This window comes from Cetorhinus maximus, chromosome 25 (genome assembly GCF_964194155.1).
Source record: "Cetorhinus maximus chromosome 25, sCetMax3.hap1.1, whole genome shotgun sequence".
Lineage (NCBI taxonomy): Eukaryota > Metazoa > Chordata > Chondrichthyes > Lamniformes > Cetorhinidae > Cetorhinus > Cetorhinus maximus.
Window position 1 is genome coordinate 22,796,685 of NC_135903.1, and position 12,506 is coordinate 22,809,190.

At 39.7% G+C, this 12,506-nt stretch overlaps 1 protein-coding gene across 10 annotated transcripts in view; it reads left to right on the plus strand.

Moving 5' to 3' along the window:
• The window catches only part of kat7b (K(lysine) acetyltransferase 7b), a 102,326-nt gene extending 90,193 nt beyond the window's left edge, over window positions 1-12,133 (plus strand). For all 10 annotated transcript variants that reach the window (XM_078529619.1, XM_078529624.1, XM_078529629.1 and 7 more), the window contains 2 exons: window positions 7,851-7,957; window positions 10,348-12,133. In XM_078529619.1, the coding sequence (XP_078385745.1) occupies window positions 7,851-7,957; window positions 10,348-10,449 (209 nt within the window). In that variant the 3' untranslated portion in view covers window positions 10,450-12,133. The remainder of the gene's footprint in view (window positions 1-7,850; window positions 7,958-10,347) is intronic.
• The last annotated feature ends 373 nt before the right edge of the window (window positions 12,134-12,506 follow it).

The window sequence follows — 12,506 nt, forward strand, 5'->3', positions numbered from 1 at the left end:
GAGTTGGGAAAAGGTAGGGGGGAAGGAGTTGTTCGTTTCCTCTTTTCTATCTTTCTCACCCCACAGAAATTGGTTCTTGCTCTACTACAGGGAAAGGAGCTACCTGTTTGGTGAGTATCTGGTAAGTTGGTAAATTCTATTCTATCCTTAAGGTTTAAAATACTACATAATTTGGTGGTAAAGTTAAAATATATAAGAAAGTAACATAAATAAGTGATTTATATGATTAAGTAATTATTTAAAACACATTAAGGATGGCAGGACAGGCGATGTGTCAAGGCTGCAGCATGTGGGAGCTCCTGGATAACATTGTGATCCAGGGCAAACACGTCTGCGGTAAGTGTTTGCGTCTTGAGGAACTTCACCTCAAAGTCACTGAACTGGAGGCTGAGCTGCAGACTCTGCGATACATCAAGGAGGGGGAAAGTTACCTGGATGCTTTATACCAGGAGGCAGTCACACCACTTAAAAAATCAGAAGATCCTATCCTAAGTGACCAGGGACAGGAGGGTGTGACTGCGAGTGAGGTAGGTAAGGGGGCTCAGAGGGCAAGAGTGTGAGCTTCTACAGTTGTCCAACAGGCTTTAGGTTCTCTCAGCTTGTTTGGATGAGAGTGGGGGCTGCAGGGTGGATGAGCAAACCGACCATGGTACAGGAAGCCAACCAAGTAGGGGGAGCAAAAAGAAATGTAGTGGTAGTAGGGGACAGTATAGTAAGGGGGATTGACACTGTTCTCCGTAGTAAAGAGCGGGAGTCCAGGCGGTTTTGTTGCCAGGGCTCAGGACATCTGCCCAGGGCTGGAGAGGAACTTGCAGCAGGAGTGGGATGATCCAGTAGTCGTGGTCCATGTAGGTACCAACGACATAGGCAGGATGAAGGAGGCGGCTCTGCATCGTCAGTATGACAAGCTAAGCACCAAATTAAGAAGCAGAGCCTCAAAGGTAATAATTTTTAGATTATTACCTGAGCCACATGCAGATTGGCACAAGACAAATAAGGTTAGAGAAATTAATGCGTGGCTCAAAGACTGGTGTGGGAGAAGTGGGTTCCAGTTTGTGGGGCACTGGCACCAGTACTGGGCAAAGTGGGATCTGTACCATTGGGACAGTCTGCATCTGAACCATGCTGGGGCTAGTGTCCTTGCGAGCCACCTAACTAGGGAAGTACCGAGGGTTTTAAACTAAATAGTAGGGCCAAGGGATCAAATTTGGGAAGATGTGATAAACCAAAGAGTATAAACAAGGTAAGAGAGACAGGTGGGAAATGATAAACAGACTCTGACAGGAAGAGACAGAGTACAAATCTAAGAGTAAATCAGCAGAAAAGGCTAGACGCTACAAAAATAATAAAAGGACAAAACTAAAGGCTCTGTATATAAATGCACGGAACATTTGAAACAAAACAGATGAACTGATAACACAAATAGAAATAAATAAGTATAATTTGATAGCCATTACAGAGATATGGCTACAGGATGATATAGATTGGGACCTGAATATTGAAGGGTACGTGATACTTAGGAAGGACAGGAAGTTAAGAAAACATGGTGGGGTGGCTCTGTTAATTAATAATGGTATTAGCATATTAGGAGAGACTGACAAAGATATCATGGACACAAGACAAAGGGAGTGTTAATGGCAGCGGTAAGGGCTGAAGAAGGTGCTGATAGTGGCACAAAGGTAAGAAGACAGAATGTGTGAACAGCAGAACAAGAGTCAGCACTCTGTGAAAGAACAACATGGCCCCTAATGATCTCATAGCAAAGGATCCTCTCAGGAAGAGTGATCATAGCATGCTAGAATTTCAAGTTCAGTTTGAGAGTGAGAAACTTGAGTCCCACACTAGTGTTCTGGAGTTAAATAAAGGTAACTACATAGGCATGAGGGCAGATTTGGCCCTAGTGGATTGGGCAGGAAGACTAAAAGGTAAGACAATTGACGAACAGTGGCATATATTTAAGGAGATATTCAATTCCTCCCAAGTAAAATATATTCAAAAGAGGAAGAAAGATGGTAAGGGGGGGAAAAGCATCCATGGCTAAGCAAGGAAGTTAAAGATAACATAAAGGCAAAAACTAAGGCATACCAAATTGCAAAGGTCAGATTGGGAAACTTTTAAAGATCAACAAAGGGTTACTAAAAAAATAATAAAAAGAGCAAAGGTAAATTATGAAAGAAAACTAGTGCAAAATGTAAAAAGTGATAGCAAAAGCTTCTACAAGTATATAAAAGGAAAGGGAGTAGCTAAAGTGAATGTTGGTCCCTTGGAAGATGAGACTGGGGAGTTAATAATAGTGGGGAACGCAGAAATGGCAGAGACGCTTAATCAATATTTTGCCTCAGTTTTCACGGTGGAGGACACTAGTACCACCCCAATAGTAACAGGTAGTGCAGAGGATATAGAGAAGGAGGAATTTAGAACAATCACCAATACTAGGGAAACAGTACTGAGCAAACTATTGGGATTAAAGGGTAACAAGTCCCCAGGACCTGATGGCCTACATCCCAGGGTCTTAAAGGAAGTGGCAGCGGAGATGGTGGATGCATTGGCTGTAATATTCCGAAATTCCCTGGATTCTGGAAAGGTTCCAGTGGATTGGAACAATATAACATCCTTATTCAGAAAGGGGGGAAGGCAGAAAGTCAGAAGCTATAGACCAGTTAGTTTAACGTCTGTCGTTAGGAAATTGTTGGAATCCATTATTAAGGAAGTAGAAATGGGGCATTTGTAAAGTCAAAATGCAATCCTTCAGAGTCAGCATGGTTTTATGAATAGTAAATCGCGTTTGACTAATTTGCTAGAATTCTTTGAAGATGTGACAAGCAAAGTGGATAATGGGGATCCTGTAGATGTAGTATATCTGGACTTCCAGAAGGCCTTTAATGTGCCGCACAAAAGATTAATACACAAGATAAGATCTCACGGAGTTAGGGGTAATATATTAGCTTGGATAGAGCATTGGCTAACCAACAGAAAACAGAGAATCAGGATAAATGGTTTTTTTCCTGGATGGCAAGCTATAACTAGTGGGGTGCCACGGGGTTCGGCCCCAACTATTTACAATCTATATTAATGACTTGGATTCAGGGATAGAAGGTACTATAGCTAAATTTGCAGACGACACCAGAATAGTTGGGAAAGTAAGTTGCAATGAAGAAATAACAAATTTACAAATGGATATGGACAGGTTAGGTGAATGGGCCAAAATTTGGCAGATGGAGTTTAACGTGGATAAGTGTGAGGTTATCCATTTTGGTGGGAAGAATAAAATGGCAACTTATTATTTAAATGGAGAGAAACTTCAGAATGCTTCAGTGCAGAGGGATCTGGGTGTCCTCGTGCATGAATTGCTGAAAGCCAGTATGCAGGTACAGCAGGTAATAAGGAAGGCAAATGGAATTTTGGCATTTATTGCTAAAGGAATAGAGTATAAAAATAGGTAAGTGTTGTTGTAACTGTACAAGGCATTGGTGAGACCGCACCTGGAGTACTATGCACAGTTTTGGTCCCCTTATGTGAGGAAGGATATAGTTGCATTGGAGGAGGTTCACCAGATTGATTCCAGAGATGCGGGGCTTGTCTTATGAGGAGAGATTTAGCAGTTTAGGCCTATACTCGCTAGAGTCTAGAAGGATGAGAGGAGATCTAATTGAGGTATATAAGGTGCTAAAGGGGATAGACAAAGTAGATGTGGAGTGGATGTTTGCCCATGTGGGGCATTCTAGAACAAGAGGCCATAGTTTTAGGCTAAGGGGTGGTAGATTTAAATCAGAGATGAGGAGGAATTACTTTTCTCAAAGGGTCGTTAATCTGGAATTCACTACCTCAGAGTGTAGTGGATGCTGGGACGCTGAATAAATTTAAGGAGGAGATAGACAGATTTTAAATTAGTAATAGGTTGAAAGGTTATGGGGAGTGGGCAGGAAATTGGAGTTGAGGCCGAAATGAGATCAGCCATGATATTGAATGGTGGGGCAGGCTCGAGGAGCTGAATTGCCTACTCCTACTCCTAGTTCTTATGTTCTTGTGGGGTGGGGTGGGGTGGGGGGAGAGGGTGGCAGTGGTTGGGAAAAAAGATAGAAAAAGGGATAAAAAGGGGATAAAACAATGAATAAATGAATAAAAATAAGTAAATGAAAAGTAAAAATAAACTTTAAAAAAAGGGATTAAAAAAGGGTGAAGATAGAGGAGAGAGTTCATGGTCTGAAGTTGTTGAACTCATTTAGCTGGTTTATTTTTATTCGTTGTTTTATCCCCTTTTTTAATCCCTTTTTTTTATCCCTTTTTCTCAATCTCTCCTTAGGCCCCAGCTATCGCTGACCTTCTACCCAGCTTCACCTCCAAGTTTCAGAGAGCAGGCTTTACTAGACCTGGTATTGAGCAACGAGATAGGATTAATTGATGACCTCCTAGTGAAGGCACCCCTAGGTAGCAATGGTCATAATATGATTGAATTTCACATTCATTTTGGGGAGAAATGAGTGCGTCCAAGACTAGTATTTTAAACTTCAAATAAGGGAAATTATGAGGGCATGGAAGCAGAGCTAGCTAAAGTAAACTGGCAAATGAGGTTAAGGGAATTGTGAATAGAAGTTCAGTGGCAGACATTTAAAGGGATATTTCAGAATACACAGAATATCTACATTCCACTACAGTGAGAGAGAAAAATTCCAAGGGGAGGGCCCACCATCCGTGGTTAATTAAAAAAGTAAAGACCGTATCAGACTTAAAGAAAAAGCACATCATTACTCAAAGATGCAGGTCAGAAGATTGGGAAGAATATAAAGAACATCAAAGAATGACAAAAAGATTGCTAAGGAGGAAAAAATTAGAGTTTGAGAAAGCTAGCTAGTAATGTAAAGGCAGATAATAAGAGTTTCTATAGATATTTAAATAAGCAAAGAGTTAAAGTGAGCATTGGTCCTTTAGAGAGCGCGCCTGGCAAATTGTTAATGTAAAGTAGGGAGATGGCGGATGAATTAATTCAGTATTTTGCTTCAGTCTTCACTATAGAGGACACAAGTAACATCCCGTAAATACTGTAAATCAGAAAATGGAAGGGAGGGAGGAGCTCGGGAAAATTACAATCACCAGGGAAGTGGTATTGAGCAAATTGTTGGGACTGCGGGTTGACAAATCCCAGATCCAGATGGACTTCACCCTAAGGTCTTGAAAGAAGTGGCTAGTGAGATAGTTGATGCACCAGTTTTAATTCTCCAAAATTCCCTAGATTTGGGGAAGGTTCCATTAGATTGGAAAATAGCCATTATACCTCCTTTATTCAAAAAGGGAGAGAGACAAAAAGCATGGAACTATAGATTAAAAACAAAGCACTGTGGATGCTGGAAATCTGAAATAAAAACAGAAGATACTAGACAATCTCAGCAGGTCTGATAGCATCTGTGGAGATGTGAAGAAGAGTCGCATGGACTCAAAACATTAACACTCTTTCTCTCTCCACAGATGCTGTCAGACCTGCTGAGTTTTTTCAGCATTTTCTGTTTCTATTAAAGCAGAAATAGGCCAGTTAGCTTAACATCTGTCATTTGGAAAATGTTAGAGGCTATTATTAAAGATGTTATAGCAGGGCACTTAGAAAATTCAAGGCAATCTGGCAGAGTCAACATAGTTTTGTAAAAGGGAAATCATGATTAACCAATTTATTGGAGTTCTTTGATGGAGTCACATGTGCTGTGGATAAAGGGGATGTACTTAGATTTCCAGAAGGCATTTGATAAAGTGCCACATCAAAGGTTATTGCAGAAAATAAAAACTCATGGTGTAGGAGGTAACACATTGGCATGGATAGAAGATTGGTTAGCTAACAGGAAGCAGAGAGTTGGTATAAATAGGTCTTTTTCTGGTTGGCAGGATGTGACGAGTGGTGTGCCACAGGGGTCAATGCTGGGGCCTCAACTTTTTTGCAATTTATATAAATGACTTGGATGAAGGGACCACAAAAATGGTAGCTAAATTTGCTGATGGCACAAAGATAGGTAGGAAAGTAAATTGTGATGAGGATGTAAGGAGGCTACGAAGTGACATAGATTAAGTGAATGGGCAAAGATCTGGCAAATGGAGTATAATGTGGGCAAATGTGAAATTCTTCATTTTGGCAGGAAGAATAAAAAGGAAACTTATTATCTAAATGATGAGAGATTGCAGAGCTCTGAGATTCAGAGGGATCTGGGTGTCCTAGTGCATGAATCACAAAAGGTTAGTATGCAGGTACAGCAGGTAATTGGGAAAGCTAATAGAATATTATCATTTACTGTGAGGGAAATTGATTACAAAGGTAGGGAGGTTATGTTTCAGTTGTGCAGGGTATTGGTGAAACCACATCTGGGGCAGAATTTTCCCCCACGTCAGGGAGGAAGTTCAGGAACGGGCTCGTGCTGGCATACCTCCGATTGGGGGCGCGCCGCCATTTTATGTGGGCGGGCTATGCGCTCCCTACGCGGGGGTGGGGGGGGAGATTCCCTAAGTCGAGAGTGTGCGAAAGAGCGCACTCATCTCCCTGAGGCTAAGTGCTGCCTCAGGGAGATCGGCGCCAAATTCAAAAATGTTAAAAATAGAAAAGTAATATTTCCCTGACATGTCCCCTCATGTGACACTGTCACATGAGTTCGGACATGTCCATCACTTTTAGTTTAACGTTTATTAAATTTTTAAAAACCTACATGAAACCTCGTCCCGCCCGTGGATGAGGTTTCATACTTTCTCTGAAGCCTGCCAACCTTAAGGTTGGATGGGCAGGTCCTTTAACTACTGCAATTACTTTTTAAATGGCCTCAATTGGCCATTGACAGGTCGGCAGGCGCACAGCTGATTCAGCTGCACCCCCACCAACCTGAAAATTGAAATGACGTCGGGAGTTCCGTCTGACGTTATCCCGCGTCATTTTACGCGTCGGCATGTGGTTCCCCCCGCCCCCACACCGACCGGGAAATCCTGCCCCTGGAGTATTGTGTATAGTGCTGGTCGTCTTATTTAAAGAAAGATGTAAATGCATTAGAAGCAGCCCAGAGAAGATTTACTAGACTAATACCAGGAATTATGAGGAAAGGCTGGATATGTTAGGCCTATTATCCACTGGAATTTAGAAGAGTAAGAGGCGACTTAATTGATACCTTTAAGATCCTGAGGGGTCTTGACAGGGTGGATGTGGAGAGGATGTTTCCTCTAGTGGGAAAATCTAAAAATAGGGGTTACTGTTTAAAAATAAAGGGTCGCTCATTTGAGACCAAGGAGAGAAGAAATTTTTTCTCTGATGGTTGAGAGTCTTTGGAACTCTCTTCTCAAAACATCTCAAAACAAAGCAGTCTTTGAATATTTTTAAAGCGGAGCTAGATAGATCCTTGATTAACAAGGGGGTGAAAGGTTATCTGGGGTAGTCAGGGATGTGGGGTTGAGGTTCACAATCAGATCAGCCATGATCTTATTGAATGGCGGAGCAGGCTCGAGGGGCCAAGTGGCCTACTCCTGCTCCTAATTCGTATGTTTGTATGTCTTTATTCAGCAATACGCAAGTTTGTTTTTATGTTTTGCAGATTTAATCTACTCTTGACTATATTCAGAGTAAATTCACATTGCAAGTTTAGCTAAATGGGCGGTGAGTCAGGGCCCAATCTGATTCTGGCACAAAGCAGAGTGAAACACTCTTCCAGGTGGTGTCAAATGTCATTAGAGTAGCATTTTCTTTCAGGAGCTGATACTGAAATTGTTCCCAATCTACACTACTATAAAATCCAGAGGCTTTATACATGGACAGTTGTTGATCAAAGTAACCATTTTTATAACACTGTACCAGTACAATACACACTACCAAACAAAGATTCTTGTTTTTGCAGAAATAAGTCAAGAAACTGCAGTTAACCCTGTGGACATTGTCAGCACGCTTCAGGCATTACAGATGCTGAAATACTGGAAAGGAAAACACTTGGTTTTAAAACGACAGGTAATCAAAGTTTGGTGGATTATGTTTATACCCCTTGCGAATCTCTTTCAACTAGAACTAGTGCTGAAATACATCACTCTTTACAAATAGCATAAACAACAAGCGCAGAGGGCAAAATTCCTTATTGTACTGTGTATAAGAAAATCACATTCTCTATTAGCTGTTTTACAATTTGGTAATGTGCAGCACCTTTTTTCTCCAAGCCCCTTGTAGGAAAACTTATGACAACTTGTTGGAACTGGTAAAATAATTCTTATTAACAGTTCACGAGTATGATCATTGAACTGAAAAAACTTGCATTTAAATAGTGCCTTTCATATCCATCGAATATCCCAAAGTGCTTCACAATCAACAAAATACTTTATGAATTGTAGCCAGCATTAGTGTGTAGGCAAATGTAGCAGTCAGTTTGCACACAAGATCCAAAAAACAGCAGAGAGATGTATGTTTAACTGATGTTTCTTGAGTGACACATATGTCACAATATGAACAATATACTGTGGATCCAACCAGGGGTACAGACTATTTTGGATCTGGTAATGTGTAATGAGGCAGGTTTAATAAATGATCTCGGAGTAAAAGATCCCCTAGGAAACAGTGACCATAACATGATAGAATTTAGCATTCAGTTTGAGAATGAGAAAATTGGGTTGGAAAAAAACTGCTAAATTTCAATAAGGGTAATTACAAAGGAATGAGGGCAGAGTTGGCTGGAGTGGACAGGGAAAGGAGTTTAGCAGAAAAGACAGTTGATGAACAATGGCAGACGTTTAAGAAAATAGTTTATGATTCACAACAAAGATATATCCCAATGAGGAAGAAGGATTCTAGGAAGTTGATAAACCAACCATGGTTAACCAAGGAAGTTAAGTATAGTATCAAATTGAAAGAAAAAACATACAATGTGGTGAACATTAGTGGTAAGCCAGAGGATTGGGAAAGTTTTAAAAACCACCAAAGGATGACCAAAAAAAATCAAGAGGGAGAAAATAAACTTTGAAGGTAAACTAACAAGTAATACAAAAACAGACAGTAAGAGCTTGTTCAAATATATAGAAAGGAAGAGAGAGACCAAAGTGCACATTGTCCCTTTAGAAAATGAGGCTGGAGAAATAATAATGGGGAACCAGGAAATGGCAGAGGAGTTGAATAAATACTTTGCATCAGTCTTCACGGTAGAAGACACTAATAGCATTTTAAAAATACTAAATCAAGGGGCAAAAGAGGGGGAAGAAATAAATCACTGGTGAAAAAGTACTAGGGAAACTAATAGGGCTAAAGGCTGATAAGTCCCTGGACCTGATGGGTTGCATCCTAGGATATTAAAGCAAGTAGCTACAGAGATAGTGGATGCACTGGTAGTAATCTCCCAAGAATCTTTAGATCCTGGAAAAGTCCCAGAGGATTGGAAAACTGCCAGTGCAACACCCTTATTCAAAAAGGGAGGGAGACAAAAAAATAGGTAACTATAGGCCAGTTAGGTTAACATCTGTCATTGGGAAAATGTTAATGTCTGTTATAAAGGATATGATAGCAGAGCATTTAGAAATACATAATATAATCAAGCAGAGTCAGCATGGCTCCATAAAGGGGAAAGCATGCCTGACAAATTTATTAGAATTCTTTGAGGAGGTAACAAGCAGGATAGATAAAGGGAACCAGAAGATGTAATATATTTGGATTTCCAAAAGGCATTTGATAAGGTTCCGCACACAAGGCTACATAATAAGATAAGAACACATAATGTTGGGGGTAATATATCTGATTGTAACCTCAACCCCACATTCCTGACTACCCCAGATAACCTTTCACCCCCTTGTTAATCAAGGATCTATCTAGCCAAGAGAACACCCCTGCTCTTCTGCAAATAGTTCCATGAGACCTTTTATGTCTACTTGGTTAGACTGGTCAAACCCAAGTTTAATGCCTTATGCAAAAAAATGGCACCTCTGACGTTGCACCACAGTACAGCATTAAAATATCAACCTATATTTATATGAGCAAGACTCGAGTTGGGCTTGAACTCAACCTTCTGACTCAAACCAGCCTGTCACATATTTAGCAACATAAAAATATGCACTGCAGGAAAGTACATTATGTGAATCTGATATTCACCCTAAAATATTCAATGATTTATTAATAAATACAGAATTTTTATTATTTGCACCTGGGGCAATTTTTAGACCCCAGTGTGGGAATAAATTTTGGTTCAGGTAATTGCATTATATAAATATTGATTTGCTAAATTATAAATTACCAGCACATGTTCTTAAATTGTAATGTTTCTTTAACAAGTTGTCAATTATTGGCATCAATAAAACATGCTGGATATATTGATTGCTACATTTACTGTCAGCTTTTACATAACTAATTTTTCTATTTCACCTCAGGATCTAATAGACGAATGGCTGGCTAAAGAAGCAAAACGAACGAATGGGAACAAAACCATAGACTCCAGCTGTTTGAAATGGACACCACCAAAAGGAACTTAGTTGGCCAGTGTTTCTGTCTTAACAAAGGCACCACCTTGTAACAGCTTGTGTACACAAAACAGAAGGCCCCATAGTGAATCTTAGCCTTACATTATATTCCTTACCACTGTTTGTCCTGCAGAGGGCATAGTAAAGCGTACTACCCCAGCAAATATAATATTGTGCTTTTATTCCATTTGTTGTTTGTGGTAGCATTTTCAACAAAGCAGCTTGACACGTTCTTGGGAGAGACAATTGGGCATGAAATTTATAGTTGTCCAACCTGGAATATAAACTTCCACAAATTGCCAGTTACATTGTCTCTTTATTGTTTGTTCAATGGCTGGTAGATTTTTTGTTAATGTTCAACTTGTTCTTAGCAAATGCTAAAAGGGCAAAAAAGATTTCTACATCAAAATGAAAAAGTATACAGGCAGAAGCCCAATTTGGATTTTTGAGAGAATTTGCTTGTTAAGTCGTGTTAAGTTTTTAAAAGACTATTTAGGTAGGAATGTCCCCGACTCACCTTCTGTCCTAAACATTGTCTGCTTTGCAACTGTTGCAGTCCTTAAGCAGTTTTCAAACATAATGGCTTTTATGAATGTGTACTTTTTATGAATGGTTGGAAAACAGTAGGGGAAGCTGAAGCCACGGCATTCAACTCTTTCAGCAGTCTGATAAGCTCCTGCTAGTTACATCAGTATGACAGACACCTTGAGCTAATATATTGTAAATTCCATTCAAGTTTATATAGAGGCTACTTGTGGAAGAATTGTTAAATACCGTTTATTTTTCATGTGATGGTTGGTACAATGGAAGGTCTTATTAAAGACAGCAATTATAAGGAGTATTTCCTGACTTCCCCTGAAAATTATCATCTTGTATCACATAATATTAAAAACACAGCTTAATAAGGCTTAACTTTGTGTTCGAAGCTCAAAAAAACTCAAGGTAATTCAACTGTTTTGTGAAGTCATTAGGAAACTGATGTGATATCAGTGTAGTTATAACATAAGTGATACTTAATGGGAGGTAATGAAATATGAAATCTTGACCATTGTAAATAAAGTCTGTGGGATATACAATATACTATTGTCCTGATTTATTTGATCAAACCTGTTGTGTTCAATACGCGCAAAATCCCCCTCTGCAGTTCCTTAATTTTGGATGCATATTTTACACAGATCTAAACTGTTCAAAGTAGTAATAATGAATATTGGCCTGGTTTGGGGGTGGCGGGGGGTGGGGTTGGTGGGGCGGTGGTGCATGTTGTATATAGGGGAGCTTTATATTGAAAAATTTATTATCTAGACAAAACAGGTTTTGCTGGTGAAGGTGTTGAATGGTTCATGAGATTTCTTTAAAACTGGCCCATTTCACTCTTCTAAAGATATAAATTTGAGAGTTGAGCTGTATTTGGTACTGTAGTACGCACAGTTGTCACATGGTGTCTTACACCCTTTTATGTCACTGGTAGCTAAACTTAGCACTAAACAAAAGGTTGGCTTTGTAAATGTTTGGTCTGAGTTGAAGGGTACCTGTTTTTCCCTTCAGAATTGAACCGGAGTACACATTTTGTCAGTCTGACATTGCTGTGTCAACGTTAGAATTGACGAATATTGCTTGATTACTTGTTGTACCAAATGTGATGTAATGCCTTCTGTACCTGCTTATGAATAAAGCATGTTGTACAGTGTGTTTTCAATAGTTGTCATTAATTATTTTTTTAATATCCCAGGTAATGTACTCTGAAGAGACCCTCTAAATTCAAAGCACTTGATATTTTAAAAGAGATTTCCTATTTTGTCAGTTTTGATTAGATTGAGTCACATATCTAATGCGTGAACAAGTGGCTTATTTCTCCCTTAGGCTATTCTTTGGAAGTTTTGCAGCTTACATTTCTATTCTGCTGCTCACATGGAGGAAATGTTATGACTGCTTGACCAAGTCAGAAATGGACACCAACCAGGATAAAACGGGAAAACGGAGAAAAGAGGCATAATCCAAGATGTGAATTTTTCTGACATTTTCCAGGGAGTGAAGTATCATGCACAGTGGTTCAGGAAACAAATAGCAAA